Raw genomic sequence first — 17,545 nt, 5'->3', positions numbered from 1 at the left:
CAAAACTAGGCTACAAATTTGACTTCCACATGGGTTCAGTGGTGTGGGACACATCAGGGCATCCCTCATATCACTCAGTGGACTCTCCCCTGTCGGCCCTGTCTCCCTCATGATCTGGCCAAGGCCTGCCTGTGGATGAGGATGAAGAGCTGAGTCAGTTCAGTGCCAACAGTGCTCACTCCTGTTGGCAGAAATGTGTGCGTTGAACCTGGTCCCTGGGGGGCTGCAAGCTGCTCAGTTGTTGCAGACAGGAGCACCCACAGTCGCGCTGGGGATTAAGGATTTAGTCTGAAGAGCAGATGCAAAAGAGAGAACACACACTCTTTAGGATGCCCTGCAGCAAAGTGATAGTCCCTTTAGACTTTCTCAGGCCGCCAGTATGGTAGGAGAGAACACATGGTCACGCTGAACTGATTATAATTCTTCCTGTGGAGTTCAGAGCAGGCCTGGAGCAACAGGGACCCAGGGGAAGTCAGAGTACAAAAGCCAGCCCGAGATGTTCTGCTAGTGATGTAATTCCAGGACTTAAAGAGCAGGTGACCACAGCCTGGGCCAGGAGGTCAAGGCCAGGGCAAGACAGGGTCAGCAGCAGGTGCTGAGACTGCTCAAATAGAGAAGGTGGGAACTGAACCAGAAAAGGAAGGGTCAGAGCCACAGACTGGAGACCACCCTGGGACAAAATGTAGACTATAGCAAATGAGGGGACCCCCACAGGAGAGATGGTGTTATGGTTTGGATATGAGGTATCCCCCAAAAGTTCATGTGTGAGAGACAGTACAAGAAAGTTTGGAGGTGAAATGATCAAACTATGAGAGCATTAACCTAATCAGTGCATTAATCCACTTGAATGGACTAACTGGATGGTAACCAACCGTAGGCAGGTAGGGTGGCTAGATGAGGTAGGTCACTGGGGGTGTGCCTTTGGGGTATATATTCAGTCTCTGGTGAGCAGAGCACTCTCTTTGCTTCCTGGTGGCCATGCCCTGAGCTGTTTTCTTCCTCCATATCCTTCCACCATGATGTTCTTTCTCTGAGGTCCAGAACGGTGAAGTCAGCCATCTATGGACTGAGATCTCTGAACCCATGAGTACAAAATAAAGAAACTGTTCCTCTTCTAAAATTGTTCTTTTGGTCACAGCAGTGCAAAAGATGACGAAAACAGAGGGGGTGGGCCAAGAGAGTCTCTTGGATGTGGGTGCTTTGCCGTGGTCTTGAGGTCTGTCCACCATAGAGGCACAGCACTTGAGGCTTGATTGCTGGTCACTCTCCTGTGCTCAGGTTTATTATGTTTCCAGGTGTTTCAGCACCCTAGGGCTGGGGCTATAAGTCAACACAACCTGGGTGGCTTAAAACAACAGAAATTTATGTCCACAGTTCTGGAGGCTAGAAGTCCTAAATCCAGATGCGGGCAGGGTCACGCTCCCTCTGAGCCTCGGGCAGAGACGGACCTCCCTCACCTCTTCCTACCTTCTGGCTGTAGAGCAGTCCCAGCATTCCTTGCCTTGCAGATGTGTCACTCCAGTCTCTGCCTCGGTTGTCACAGGTTGCATTCTCCCCATGTGTCTTGTCCTCCCAGGATGTTTTCTTCTTCTTGTTAGAACAGCAGTCATATTGGATTGGGGTCCACCTTTCTGACTTAGTCTTCACTAATTATATTTGCAAAGACCCTCTTTCTTAATAAGGTCACACTCATGGGTACTGGAGATGACAACTTCAACCTATCTTTATAAGGGACACAATTCAATCCGTAACCCCAGATAAAGCTGAATCCTGATGATCCAAGCAGCTACAAACAGGAGGGAGCTCTAAGCATTTCACTAAGTAAAATGCAAACACCAGAGAGTCAAGGCCCAGAGGACACCAGGCAGGAAGAGGACTGAGACTCCTGCCTGGTCGTGGACTGAACAGAAATGAACCTTCTAGAAGGACACTGTGTCCTGGCGTCCTGTCTGAACTGCACGGCAGGGGTGCATCTGGGGCCAAGGCTCCCCAAGGCACTCACTCAGAAACAAAATTCATTCTTTTAAACAACTCCAGACAAATTGATCCCTCGGGGGATGACTGTTTTATCAGACTCAAAGAAGCAGGAAGTGGGAGGAGAGTCAAAGATCCGCGCAGCTGGGGCAGCTTAGGCCAAATCATGCTTATGCAGCCTGCAGCAAGCCTCAGAGTGCCTGGAAAGGAGAGGGGGTGCCGAGGGGAGCAAGGGATCTATAGGCAGGATTAGCGCAGGTGTGAGCAGGATCAGAGAGAGCAGCCAAGAAACATGCAGCACAGAATTCAGATTAGCACAACTAACCCAAGCGAGGGGAACGAAACCAGCAGCAAGCACGGATTCGATTGTTGAGATTTCAGCCAAATCCACCATGAACATGTTTCCTTTTTTCTAGCCTTTGTCCCATGGTTTTTGAAAGCCGGAACATTGATCCACTGTGTTTTGTACTAAAAGCTGATCTATCCCCCTCCCCAAAGGATGGGTGGAAAAACAGCTCTGCTGTTAGTGAGAGATGATGAAATTAGAAGAGGAAGCCTGGAGCAGTTGCAGTGGCTGGAACTGGTCACCTGGGCATGCTCTTAGTCTGTCACCAAGACTCCTGCCTGAAGCCTAGTCTCTCCTGTGCTAGCACCGTGCAAAGCTAGGTCAGGTATGGGCTCAGCAGGAACAGCGGCAACAGGATTGGGAGAAACCCTATTAAAGGGCTCTGGAGATGGACTCCAAGACACGGGGCATGTGGGGCATGTACACGGAGATTAAATAGTAGATTAAAAACTAGTACTTGGTGACTTAGAATCAGCCTAACAAGACGGTAAAAGTTCAGTACAATGAACCATCCCAGGAGGGAAGCAAAGGTGTCTACCACAGCAGGGGTGTATACCATACCTGATCTGTTCTATCAGTGTTAACCATCTGCCCATTTATCAGACAGTTCATGAATGAGGTCCAGTGAATGAGCCCCATGTGTGTGCTGGGCACGGGGAAAGAGCTGGTCATGTCCAAACAGCTCTAAGACAAGATGCTTTTGCTGTGAATATGTGCCAAGTTCAAGAGCCACACTCGCTCAGGGCTGGAGGCTGAGTAACGGATTGACCAACAAGTTGACCATCTCCTCTGGTTGCAGCCTTGGATAGCAGGGGGCGGGGGCAGTCAGGGGAGGTTTTGCAGGGATCTCTGAGGGCGAGTAGGGCAGAGCATGAAAGGAGAGCAGGAGGCATAGGTGTGAGAAGTCAGGTAAAGCTTCTCTGATCAGCATGAATGGGACCCAGGATGCAAAGGAGGAAATAAAGTTGGAGAGATGGGGAAATGACAAGAATGAGAGTGTGAAGGGCCTTTGATTCAGGCCAATTATCCCAAAGCACCAGGGGAGCTTTGGGAGCACTTGGACCTGGATCACTCTGGCCTCTGGAGAGTGCACATTGGAGGGGAGTAATGTGATGTTCCTAACAGGGATACCAGTTAGGAAGCCATGACACTAACCCAAGCAACAACTTGTGAGTCTCACATGTAAGTAGTAGCGGCAAGGAAGAAGAAAGGAGAGATCCAAGAGGAATCTAAGGGTGGGCCAAATGTGATGGCCAATTTGATATTGGAAACGGGGAGAGAGAGAAGGAAAGCTGATGCTGGGCTTCTGAATCTGAATTTAATGGCAGGCAGTTTGGAGGAAGGCTGATTTTTCCTTGATGGAAGGAGAATATCCCAGGAGAGAAAAAGGTGCTTTGAGAGCCTCAGTGGTGGATGCTCCCTGATTAGATGCTTGTTTTGTAGAAAACGTAAACATCCACTTACTGCAGGAGATCACCCCCAGGGGCTGTGACAACCGTCCTCTGCATGAAGCCCATTGATCCCATTGGTAGTTTGATTAGTAACAGAAAATGGCAGTCAGAATGAGGTACTGCAGCCTTGTGTCTGTCTGTCAGGCTTTGAATGTCTGTTGTAAGACTCTTGACAAGGACAGTATTCTGGTGCACTCCTCCCTGCTCTGTAGAGTCAGCCCTGCAGCCACGTGACAAACCAACAAGAAAGCAGAGGACAGTCCTCTGAAGTGGCCAGCCTGCTCCTGAGCGTCACCTGCCCTCCTCCAGCTGGGGACTGTGGAAAGCCCAGGTCAAAGGGTCAGGGACTATAGCACAGGCCACCTCAGCTCTCAGTCTTGTTCACCTTGGGTTATCATGGAAGCTGTGGTTTCTCTGCTGTTGTGTCATCTCTGGTCTCATATCCCAGCTCCCTAGTGAGCCTTGATTCCTGATTTCCTGACCCTTTCGTTTCCCCTGAGATCCTGACCGGCTTTCACCGATCATCCTCCATCCCTCGTACTTCTTAGGATCTGGTCCCAGTCATCTGCCTGTCTCTCACCAATGGTCAGCTTGCCTGACTGCCCCCTCCCTGGACTTCAGCTTCCTCATTTATAAGATGAGTTTAGGTCTTAATAATGACAGCACATGTCTAAGATAACAGAGGATATCCTCTCACTTATCCTCTCAACAACTGACCATTATTGGTATTCCCCTTTAGCCCCTCAGGAAATGGGGCTACTTGGTGGTTTAAGGCCCCACACCTAGTAAATTACATGGCCTCTGAGACGCAGCCCTATGCCCTTCTACTGTAGCATTACCAGTGTGAGGCTCATTAATAGGTGCCTATTAATATTGACTATGGGCAGAGGGCAAGAAAGACAAGATTACAAACTGGATAAAGAGACCTGGGCTTGAATCCTGACTGCATTGTTGCCAAGTTATGTGCTTTTTAATCACCTGAGACTGTTTCCTCTTCAGTAAAATGAGAATTTCAGCCTACTTGGTAGAAATGTAAGTAAACGTAAATGACTTAAAGTGATCCATGCAACTCCTTCCAGGGCATGTAGGAAGCCTGGAACACATGGTGGCCACTGTATTGTCCTTTTCATTATCTTGTTGGGCTTCCTAATGCCATTGTCCCCCAGAGCAGCCACCTCTCTCCAGCCAGGCTGGCAGGCTGATTACCCCACAGCCAGGCTCCCCAGGTCCCAACAAGCACTGACCCATCACGGTGGGTGCTCAGGTCAAGCTCTCCCTGGTTCTACTCCCTCCAGCTCCTGATCTCCCACCATCCATTAACTCCCACTAGAGGCATGAGTTCCCTGGGAGGGTCATGGCAGCCCCAGGCTGTCCAAGCCTGCAGGGCCCTGCGAGAGAACCTGGGGAGGCTGATGTGCTGTTTCTCCATCTTCTCTGCACCCACGCAGACCTTTTCTGTGGGCTCGGGTCTAGGATTATCCACATTGGGAAGGTCATCTTTAGGGCATTTGCATAACACTTTCAGGGAGTATATTATGGCTTGAATCTTGTCCCTTGAGCAAGACCTCCACTTAAATGATTGACAGAAAAAAAAAATAACGCTATGAATTTTGACATGAGATGCCCAAGGAAGAAAGGAACAATAAGGGGAGCTGGCCTTGCACCTTCTTAAACCTAGAGCTGTGCAAGGATGGCACCTCTTTCTTCCATTGCTGTTGCTATGATGGGGCAGAGCCGAGCTAGGACTCATCTTTAATATGTCATAGATGAGGAAGCTGAGACTTAGAAAGGCCAAGTGATTTACTCAAAGTCTCCCTTTTAAGGAACAGAGGTGGGCTCCAGGTGATGGCTTCTCCCAAAGCCCTCCTTGTGGGCCCTGGACATGAACAAGATAGTGAGTCCGGATGCACCCCTGGAAAAGACTCAGAGTGCATCCACTCTGGCCTTCAGATTGGACACTGCCTGTCTCCTATCGTGTCCAGAGACAGAGGCTTGACTGAGCTACAGGAGAGATCTGAGAAGAGGCATTCTTCCTGCAACGGTAGGCCCCTGACAGAGTCCATTGTCTCAGGCGAAATAACAACTAACTAGTCACTCGTCCACTTCGGCCACAAGTGAGTCCACCATAGAAAAATGTCCATCTCTGCCTAGACGGGGCTTGTGCCTTATTTCTGTGACAGAAGCATCCCTGACCTCTATTCTATAGATGCCTGCTTTCCCCACACCCACTTGTGACCCCCAAACCCATCTCCAGACACTGAAAAATGTCTCCTGGGGGACAAAATGGAACAAAGAGCACTGAACACCGGCAGCGCCATGGTTCTGTGCATACATACACTGTTCTGCTCATGAGCTAGGGACCCAGAGAATGAAGACAAATCCCACCTCTAGGTTTGTACATCCAACACCAAGTGGTTGGAGCTGGATTTTAAATCTTATTTCAATTAATGTAAATTTAAAAACTGAAGCAATGAAAAGTATGTTTACTCATGACATACCATTTTCTCTCTTTTAGGAACATAGTTCATTTTAACCATTAAAACTCAGCATCTAACTTGAGACATACTCTAAATTTAGATTCAGATAAGATTTCAAAAAAGTACAAAAAGGAATGTAAAATGTATTTATTTCATTGATAGCTTTTACACATTGGTTACTTATTAACATGATAATATCCTGGATATATCAAGTTAAATGAATTATGGTCTTAAAATTAATTTCAGTTGGGCACAGTGGTGCACACCTGTAATCCTAGTGCTTGGGAGGCTGAGGCAGGAGGATCGCAAATTCAAAGTCAGCTTCAGCAATTTAGCGAGACCCAAAGCAAGTTGGTGAGACCCTTTCTCAAAATAAAATATAAAATGGGCTGGGGATGTGACTCAGTGGTTAAGTGCCCCTGAGTTCAATCCCTGGTATAATAATAATAATAATAACAACAAATTTCATCTTTTTGTTTTTGCTTTTTAAATGTGACTTTGAAAGTTAAAAATTGCATACACAGGGCAATTTCTATTTCTACTGAACAGAGCCACTATGAAAGGTTTCAGCAGGGAGTGATTTTAGTCCCCAGGGGACAGTTGAGAATAAAAGTGGATATATTCAGTTGTAACAATTGGGGTTGATATGGTATTTGACATCCAGTGGGTAGAGGCCAGAGATGCTGCTATACATCCTACAGTGCACAGGGAGGCCTGCCATGGTAAAGAATTATCTAGCCCCAGATGTCAACAGGGCTGAGGCTGAGAAACCTTGCTCTGAAGCCTGAATCCCTTGAAGGAAAGGCCACTAGTTCAGGGTGACCTGAAGAACTAGCTGGAGTTAGTTTGACCAAGACTAAAGATTACACTGTAATCACGCTTAGTTCTCATGATTAACCTTGGCTGTGGGCATTATTACTATTCTTCCTCCTCCAGGTGAAGAGACTATTGGCCAGAGAAGAGAAATAATCAGAATCACCAGACCAGGAGGCGGCCACCTGAAGGCCCAACTCAGCTTCAACTCACCCACCGAAAGCCAGCCCGCCCCTGCGACATCCTGTGGCTGTGTGGGATTCCAGGCGGCAATGGCTGGGAAAAGAGCTGCCCATGCTTACAGTCTAATATCCCCATCACTCAGACCTGGACAGTTATTATTTACATCAGCCATTATTGCTACCAGGGGACGGACATTAACAAAAACGCCCTCTGCTAGGGACAGCCTGCTCAAAGAGAAAGACTCGCAGGCACCTCACCCATCAAACGAAGCTGAGAAACAGGTGGAAATAAATGGAACGCAATGAAATAAACCTGTCAGAGGAGGAACATTCAGACGTCTGGGAAGGCAAGAGGTAAGAACAAATGTGCCCGATATAGGATTGGCTCTGTTTAAAGAAAACATTATCTGGCTGCTCAGGTTGAATAGAACCCAGAGAACAATGGCCCGGCAGATACTGAGCTGCTGACACACACTCCAGAGAAGCCTTGTTCCTCCATCAATTACGTGTGGGAACAGTGACGAGAGAGACTTCTCTCTCATTATCTATCATCTGCAGTTCCTGCCTCCCTTGGGGGAAGGGTGAGGCTGGGGACGGCCATTTGAAGACCTGATATGTGCTGCTACTATTATAGGGCCCTCTCTAGGGTTATCAAATTTAATCTTTAATGTGGTTCTCTGAAGTGGGATAATTAGCTTCCAGGTGAAATAAAGCGATGTAACTTGCTCAAGGTTGTAGACCCAGGGAGTGGTTGAGATGAAATTCCCGAGGCATTGGCAGTGTCACATTGGGCTATGGTGGTTCCCAGCATCGATGACACTGAACCACAGTGGGTGCTTTTGGGGCTCTGCCTTTACCGCCTGGGGTATTCACTCTCCAGCTGCTGTGGGAGCCTCCTGCCCTGGAGAAGTCCTGCAGGCAGAGAGGGGAGCCAAGTCTCCTGGAGGTCATGCACCTCCATGGTACCAACCATCAATGGCTGACTGGTGTCATGGTATAGGTGCCGCCCTCGTGCCTCAAAGTGGGACCAACTCTGCAAAACAAATCACACCTCAGAAACCCCTGTGGGCTCAGATTGATGCATCCTCCCTTAGCTTTGTCCCCTGCCCTGTTTCATCTTCTGCCCTTTCTTTCTTCTGAGAATACTCCTCCTTGAATAATCTTGACAAGAATCCCCAGTGCAGGTCAACATCCAGGGAACCCAGTCCAAGATATGCACCAACTGATGGGTTTGGGTTTGGGAAAGGTGCTGTGAACTGTGAAGGTACTGGATGGCCCAACTCATGTTCTCACTGCCCACTGCATCCTCTTTCCCACTGTGATAAACTGACCAGTCAGGTTAATAGAGAGGAGGCCATTCTCTGAGCAAGGCACTTGGAGAGAGGCAACGGTTAATGGTTTAAGAATGCCAGGAAACTTCCACTTAAAGAGATACCTCAGCAGACTGTCATTCCTCTCCAAGGTATTGCAGTGGGCATCACGGATGCCATGGTCCATGCTATAGATGGGTTCTGCATCCTTTTCAGGATGGCATGTGCGGGAACAGTGAACAGTGGACATCTGAACAGTGCGTGAATTAAAGCGACGTTGAAGCCATTAGGCAGGAAAGCCTGGTATCAGGAACTCCCAGTAGGAACCCGTTGGTTTGAGGAATGTCTGGTTCATGTGGTGTCTGGCTTAGCTCACTGGCCAAGTTCTAGCACTTGGAGATGGGCATGATCCCTTAAGAACCAAATATCCTGCTGACTCCCACCCCTATCCTGTTCTTTGTGAAGAAGCAGGCACCTGGGCAAGACTCCTCCCACCCTGAAACTTTTTACCTACCAATCCCCTTTGATTGCACTGCTATAAATAGAGCCAACAAGGGTTCCCTCTTTGTTAGCCACCTGGTCATCTTATCTCGTCACTGCCCCCCCTCCCCATAAAATGTATTTCAGGTCTTTCGTGTCTATTTTGTGGTACTACTTTCATAGCTTTTATTTCACAGCCAGCCCATCCCTCCAAGGGGAACCCTTTCCCTCACCCACGCGTGATGTGAGCGAGAGGCGTGTATTTCAGTAAATGAAGAAAGGAGGTGGTATTTACATTTGAAAAAATACCCTACCCTAGTCTGGGAGCTCCTCTTCCAGCTCCTTTGCCATTTATGATCTTGTGTAGTCTTAGAATGCAACTTCAGAAGACTGTATCCGTGTAGAGTTTACCATGCAAACAGTGTCCCCTAAGAGGTAGGCAGCATTACTCCTACTTAACATGAAGGAGCAGCGTCAGGACCAGTGGTAATCTGAGACTAATTTCCTAACCATGGACTTGTTAGGTCAGTTCATTCACAGCAGCAGAGCACAGCCCCACTGTCATTTCTCCTGGGAAGCCCTCCCTGAGCTCCAGGTGTGTTGGTCTTGAGCACTGGGCTCTCTGCCCCATAGTATTACTCACAGTTGCACATTTATTTGTGGAGTTTTTTGGCCCAATGCCTGTTTCCCCTCCTAGAGAGGCACTGAAACCTCTTCCTTTGCTCACTGCTATACCCCTCAGTACTTGAACAATGCCTGGCACATAGTAGGTGCTCACTAAGCATTAGTAGAATGGATAGAGGGATGCATGAGTGGGTGGGTGGGTGGATGGGTGTGTGATTGGATTGATGAATGGGTGGATGGGTGGGTGGATGGGAAGGTGGGATGAAGGGACTGCCAGTTCCTCTCTGGTGCACCTGGCCTGGAGGACCCACTGAATTTGGGCCACTCCCAATCCCCTCCCACCCGCCCACCTCTGGTGATCACCTGTGGTGAGGAGGCAGAGTGGAGTCCCCGGGGTCACCTGGGCGCTGCCCATTGGTGCTGACCACAAGGAAGCCAATCCCCAGGCAGCATGCAGAAGAGAAGGAGAGAAAGAAACACACATGAACACGTGAGGTACGGTGAACAGAACTGCAAACCCGTGGCTCTGAAGAGCTCACCCTGCACAGCAAAAGAACATCATGATCTAACAAAACAAGGGCTCGAAGTGGATTTTAAAAAATGAAGCCAGCGAAAGGGTCACCATTTATCAAGCACCTGTGACATGCCAGGTGCCCTTCGTGGTGTCTCATGCCCAATGTTTCTGAGAGTTAGGACAACCCAGAAAGGTCAGAAGTGTTATAAATAAACATGTCTGTTTTCCCATCAAATTTCATCTCTCCCAGTCTTCCCTTTCTTCACTAATGGTGCCACCACCCACAGAGATTTTGTCTACAGACCTGGGCGTTGCCCTTCCCTTTCCTTCCTTCCTACCTCCTGCTTGTGATCAATCACCAGGTATTAACTCTACTCCAGAAAGGCTCTCGAAGGTGCCCCCTTCTCCTGAGTTTCATTCCCACTTGGTCCAGGCCACCCTTGTGTTTTGCTTGGATTGTGGTTCACTTGCACCAGCTTCTTATCTGGTCTTCTGGCCTCCAGTCTTGTTCTCCTTCTACCTCTTCTTCATCTCTTGGTTGAAATACATCAGGGCCCCCACTGTCCTCAGGGTAAACTTCAAACACCTGAACCCAGCTCTCAGGTTCCTCAGAGATGAGATCCCTGCCTGGCCTTCCTGACTCATCTCCCCGTACTCTCTGCTGTGCCCCAAGCAAAATGAACAACTTGCCACCATCAACAGTCCCCTACCTTCTTGTCTGTAGGCCATTCCTAGGCAGCCAGTTTGCATGAAAACACACTCCCTCCTGCTTCTCCAACCTGGCTGACATGGCTCATCCTTCAGGTGTTGGTTTGTAACTCCTTCCTAGGGAGTTTTTAGTGTCTCACAGATTTAGGAGAAATGTCCCTCCATCTTCCACAACACCCAAATGCTCCTTTCTCATTACAGTGACCTCACTATTTCATAAGTATATGCCTTCTCCTTAATTCTGTAATCTCCACTGTGTTTTGCATTATACCTGGCACGTAGTAGGTACTCCATGAATATTTGTTGGATAAATGAATGAATGAATGAATACATGGTGAATCAGATCATTTACATAACATATTCAAGGTCACAAAACTAGTAACTGCCAAAGGCTGTAATCAAACCCGGGTCTGCCTGGTTTGGATGTTCTTGCCCTTCTAAACCTACCCCTGGCCTCTAATGAAAGTGATTCGGAAGTGTGGGAAGTGTCTTGTACTTGGTCAGAAACTAGAAGTTTCTTTCCTGCAACAAAACTGCAGAAGGTGCTTATGCAAAATGCAGAAAGAGATGGGGCATCCTAGATCAAGTGATGAGTGGAAATATATCATTTCAAAACTAACACAAATGGCGAGTTTGATCGACAGCCTTTATGATACTATAAAATTTTACCACTGGTAAACAGTAGTCATAACACTCCTCCCTTAAATTTATAGGGAGCTTTGCCCTTTCCAAACACCTTCTATGTCAGGGGTCATTACACTAGGGCTCGTGAGCCACATCCAGCCCCTTCTGTTTCTTGTGCGGACAGGAGCTAAGAACATGTTTTACATTTTTCAATGGTTGGGGAAAAAATAAGAGTAATACTTTGTGACACATGAAAATTATGTGAAATTCAAATTTCAGTATTCATAAACTAAGTTTTATGGTGACACATCTGTACTCATAGGCATTATCTATGATTGCTTTTGTGCTTTCGTGACAAAGTTGATAGGTATGACAAAGACCATCAGGCCTGCAGAGTTGAAAATATTTACTATCCGGTCTTTTACAGAAGGCTTGCTAACCCTTGCTCTAAGTGGCTATTTTTATTCATGTTTTTCTGTCCTCAATTTTTTGAGGCAGGCAAGACAAGGACTGTTGGCCTCACATGTCAGAAAAAGAAATCAAAGGCTTGAGAGAAGAAGGGCTCGAATATTTTGACTTACTGTCCTCTCTTTCTGCAACCTTGTCTCTGCCTCAGCCCATTTTCTGAACTGCAATTTAAGTGTCCTTTCTGAAAAAATGTTCAGTCTGCTTAAGCAGCACCAAGACTCCCACCATCTTGGGACAAGGTTCACGTGTGCACTACAGGGCTGCCCTGGTGGCCTGGCAGTTCACACCACTACAGTTACTCCTCTGACTGCTCCAACCATTATCTGGGAGACTAGCCATCCTGTCTTTGCCTCATCCCATTCCAGTTCAGGTCCATACTCGCTTGTCTCCAGATATTCACATCCCAGGCTTGGAAGACCTTCCTCTCTTATTCTTCAATCTTATCCAATATGGATGATTTTCATTCTTTCAAAGCTTGCCTTAGCATCCACACACTTCGAGAAAGCATGCACTAAGTTGATTTACACGTCCCTTCTCCCTGCTTCAATAGCATCCTGAATTTACCTTCATCATAGCCTTAATCACACTGGATTGATATATATTGGATGGCTCTCCCACTGGCTGCTACCTGTTGAGTGCTTATTACAAGCCAGGCATTGCACTAAGCACTTTGCATGCATTAGCTCATTAAGTTCTTGCATTAACACTGCAGAATAAATGGTGTTATTGTCATTGGTTTATAGATGGTGAAACTGGGACATGGTGCACTTCAGCACCTTTTCCTGCCTAGACTCTAAGACTGTCCAAATCCAAATATTAAGTTCCTAATCTCTAAGGAATGAGGGACCACATGTCAAGATCAAGTTGCGCTCAATAAATGCTTATTAAAAACGAATTGAATATATGAAACTCTGATTCAGTATTTTTCACTCATTAGCTATATCACTTAGAAAATGATCTACATTTATGTTTGAGCTTCTCTACTTATAAGGTGGGGTTAATAATAGGTATATCATGAAATGATTTTTAAGGATTAAATGGAAAACAGTTAAAATCTTAGCCTGCTTGGCAAACCCAGAGGAGATTGTAACCTCCAGGGCCACAACCCAAGTTCTGCTTAGCAGTAATGGTCAGCTAACAGGGGTGGGGACAGATGGGCAGATGGAAAGTTGGAATGGGGAGAGATTTTACAAGGGGGTGGAGAAGAAGAAGAGGAGGATTCTGGGTCTCAGCAAAACACAAGGGGAAGTAGAAATATAAAATGATATTATATATATTGTACTAGCATTGACTGGTGTTTACAGTGTCACTGGTGTTTACCAGTAGCATATGGCAGAGACCTAGTCATCTTTCATTTGAGCTGTGTCATGTGACCACTTTTTATCAAGACAACTGTAGTGGAAGTGATGTGAGTCATTTCCAAGTGTGGTGAAGACCAAAGTTACCACTTTCAGGGTTTCTCTTCACCTGTGGTGGCCACATATATTCTAGATGGCACAGCAACAGATAAATCTTTGTGGTATTAAGCTACTGAGATTTGAGCATCAACTTGTTCAGCAAAGCCTATCCTATCTTGACCAATCCAACTAGAAAAGAGTTGGAAATCTCATGCTTCCTCAGGTTTCTCCTGGTTTCCCTGCCATGTGACTTTTTTAAACTAGGGATTTCATGACTTTTCTCTCTTTGCTGTTTCTAGGTCCTGACCAGTGTAATTCTGTCTATGTGTCCACCATGAATGAAAACACTGAGACTATGCAATAAAGAAGGAGTCCAGAATATGAAGCACCTGTTAATGGGTTTTAAATTTTCTTTATTTCTAATCCAATCTAACTCAGATTTCCCAACTTCCCTTCTGACTTTTTCCCCTTCTAAAGCAATGTATGTTGAATGTAGAGAGATACTGCTGGGGTACAGATGGTCCTGGAGCAAACAACCTTGAAGACAAACTAATTTCTTGGCTTATTAGCTTCAATATGTTGTGCAAGTAAAGAAAGCTGAGGGATCCTTGAGCATCTCACCTTCAACTCCAGATTCTAGTTTTTAACTTGGACATCACTGAATGGAGGCTGAAGACCATCATGTCATAAGAATTGTATCATCAATTATTACTGGAAAAGAGGCGTGGGAAGGGGCTGACAAATGGAGACAGGGGACTCTGCCAGTGGTCCATGGAGTCTCATTCACTCTATGATATTAACAAGATTCAAATGGTGCCATAGAATTGGATCTGAGTTATAATTCTAAGAGACCCTGAGCTTTTTGTTTACCCCTTCTGAGCATATATGGCTTCATGGCTTGAGCAAGGATAACAGTGAAGACCTCCATTTATTTAGTGTACAATATGTGGGCTTTCCTTCTGCCCTCTCATTGTAACCTCATGTCAACAAACACACCCTTGTGACTGGCACAGAATAGGTGATTAATTTTTGCAAGCCTCCTTCCCCCCCTTGAAACACTACATTGAGAACCCATTAATGGGTTTTAAATTTTCTTTATTTCTAATCCAATCTAACTCAGATTTCCCTCTTCCCTCATTCCTGGCTTTAAGTGGCCTCCTTTTCTCCTTTTAAGATTCATCTGCTTTGAAACAACATCTTTGAGTTAAAGCCAACTCAGGTGTCTCAAGTCTGCAGTTGTAGTTGAGAGGGACGGACAGGCATTCCCAGGTACCTGCTGGAAGGATAAGAGTCAGTGTTGGCTTTTGTTTTCCTGGACTAGCTTTGGTCTTCCTGAGTGGGGTGTGGAGAGGGAGTGCATGGCAGGAGTTTGAACCAATCTCTATGGTGGGAGGTAGGGGAAAGACAGAAGGAAACCAGAGAGCTCTGTCAGCTGTTGTAGTAAAGAAAATTATTAAAGAAGGGACTGGAGTATTTAAAGGTCATCTTTAAGTTATTTTTTGGTATTTTATGATATATTTATTTTCCTTCCATCTTCTTACAAGACCTTTAGAAAAAAGCCATGTTATTCCATTGGCATTTTAAGACCTAGAAGACACTGGATAAGAGCAAAAGTTCCAAGAGTCAAGGAGACCTGGTTATACTCCTGCAAGTCTCACGACCCTCAGACTGGAAAATTCAACTCATTGAACTTGGCTAGAGAAGAACAGCAGTGCCCTGCTCTAACCCTTCAAATACGCACTTTGAGTTTTCCCCCTTTGAAAGCCTGACAGAAATTAAAAAGACTGAACAACAGCCATGAGTTTTCCATGAGACTACCTCACTACAGTTATTCCTCTCACAAGTGATCCTTCATTAGGGACCTGACCCAGCTGCCATAGCTAGATTTGGGTATATCAGAGTCCTGGGTCTCTCCTGAAATTACCAGACAAGTATAGAGGAAAGGACAGTGTCATAATCAAAGGCTAGCCGATGGATGAGCAAAATCCTATGCGTGGTCAAAAAAATATATCACGGCTGTATAGGGTCTCATATAAACACAATGATCTATAGATGCAAAGGTCCAGTACTGGAAGCTGAGGCCAGCATGATCCCTGCACCCCAACAGTTCCTGCACTTTGAATCTGGCCTGGGTCCATCTGTCAAATGGCCTATGTGTAGAATTTTATGAGTGGTGACTGGAGTCCAGGCTTTGCCTTTCAGAGAACTGGGGGACAGGATCTACGCTTGGTAGGTCTGGATCCCTTTCAGAGCCTCCGAAGGCCAAGAAGAAAAGGACGCTCATTGTATAATCAGTTATGTTCTTGAACCCAGATTAGTGACCCTGGGTTTAAAATCATGCAGTAGGCTCCTATGTTAAGTCACTTGCGTGGTCAAAACAACTTGTCTCAGGTCAAATAACTAAGTTTTGCAGGTAGGTTTTGAACACAGGTGCCCCTGACTTCCTATTTTTCCCATGTCACCCTCAAGGAGGCTCTGTGTCAGGCAGAAGATTCCATATAGGACGGGGTCATCTAATTTGGTTTCTCATACCTTATACCAGATAAGGGAGCCCTGGACCTATGGCACCCTCTGGGCCCCAGTCTTATCATCTGCAAAATGAGGGCCTTTCCCTGGAGAATGACTATTTGTTGTCCCTACAGTCCCTGCAGGAGTGATGACCCATTATGGAGAGAGGAGAGGAAAATGCTGGATGAAATGCTTCACTCCCATCTTAGCCCTTATAAGGAAAAAGGCCTGTTTACAAAAGACCATCACCCACGTCTCTTGCCTATTGCCGTTGACCACGGTATTAGTCCCTCACCAGCACCATGCAGAACAGAACTCCTGGTGACACTGGCCACTCATCTCGTGCCTCATTATTCTGGAGTCCAGCTTTCAGCACCTACTCCAAGGGGGTTGTTTTAATGGGATCGTTAGAGAGTGTTTACTAGATTAAAACTGTGCCTGTCTTCTGCAAAGCAACTCTGCAAATGGCTTTATGGGTTTCCGGATTTATTTTGTCTCCATGACTCGGCTCAGTTTGCAAATCAAATCAAAGCTGATTTTTCTAACTGCCACTCCTGTGCACCCAGCGGGAGTCTGCAGAACCAGCTGTGTTCCCATGAAGGCTGGCACCAGAGATGGGAGTACTGCTGCCTGCTGGAGGCCAGAGTAGATCCAACAAACGGAAGGCAGGCAAGCCTATACCTGGATGGCCATATCTGAGATTGGGTGGGGTTGCAGGGACCAGATCAGAGGAAACTATTTTTATTTTCTGGAAGTTGAAAAGGCAGGATTATGTGGACTTGAGGATTGATGAGCAGGACTAATAAGGAGCCAATTTGTACCCATAATATTGAGGTTATTTTCAACTAAAATTTCCAAAAGTGGAAGGAACTCTCTTAGGAAGGAGTGAGATTCCTCTCCCAATAAGGACACAAGCAGAGACTGGCTGGGCTCTTTGTTAATGGATCTATGAGACAGTTGGCCTTCTATTTCAGTTTTACTCCTGTTTTCCAAGAACCCTGTCCTGACATATATCTTGCATTTGAAAAAAAAAATGTGACCATGGAAGAATAATGACCTATTGGTCCTTTCTCCATCCATCTATCCATTGATCCATTGATCTACTGAAGTAATCATCTATTCATCTATCCACTGATCCTTTAAAGCATCCACCCATCCATTCACCCATTCATCCACCCGCCCATCTATCCATGTACCCATTTGTCCATTTGTTCATTCAACACAATTTATTGAATATCAATGCATGATAACATCTGGGAATGAAACAGTGTTCAAAATAGGCACAGTCCTTACACCTACATCACTTAAGAGTCAAGCACATTAAACACATGGTCGAGCAAATACATAGAGACATGCTAAGATGCTTGAAGGAAAAGTACGACGTAGGTTTAAAGTGAAAAATGTTGGGGATAGATAGTAGATTGCAAGTCTTTCTTAGGAAGTGAGGCTCAAGCTGCTGTCTAAAAGATGTGTATCTGTTCAGCAGGCACAGATGGTGGTCGGAGAACTTCAGGATGAACAAACATCCTGAGGCCGGAAGCGACTTAACGTACTTAAAGAACTGAAAGAAAACCGTTGTGTTGCAGTGTAGTGAATAAGAGCTCCATGAGCCCAGAGTGCCAGAAGGGGCCACAAATGCAGGAGAGACTGGTTGGGGCAGGGCTTATGG

The 17,545-nt window shown here is 46.2% G+C and overlaps 1 protein-coding gene across 5 annotated transcripts in view; it reads right to left on the bottom strand.

The window, feature by feature from the left end:
• Positions 1-17,545, bottom strand: part of Ptprt (protein tyrosine phosphatase receptor type T) — a 783,764-nt gene that overhangs the window by 173,081 nt on the left and 593,138 nt on the right. For all 5 annotated transcript variants that reach the window (XM_048810927.1, XM_048810928.1, XM_048810929.1 and 2 more), the window contains exon 13: positions 10,021-10,077. In XM_048810927.1, the coding sequence (XP_048666884.1) occupies positions 10,021-10,077 (57 nt within the window). The remainder of the gene's footprint in view (positions 1-10,020; positions 10,078-17,545) is intronic.

The sequence above is a fragment of the Marmota marmota genome, unplaced genomic scaffold, assembly GCF_001458135.2.
Source record: "Marmota marmota marmota unplaced genomic scaffold, marMar, whole genome shotgun sequence".
NCBI classification, from domain to species: Eukaryota; Metazoa; Chordata; class Mammalia; order Rodentia; family Sciuridae; genus Marmota; species Marmota marmota.
Note: the sequence above shows the minus strand (reverse complement) of the source record. Positions and strands in the feature narration are given on the sequence as shown.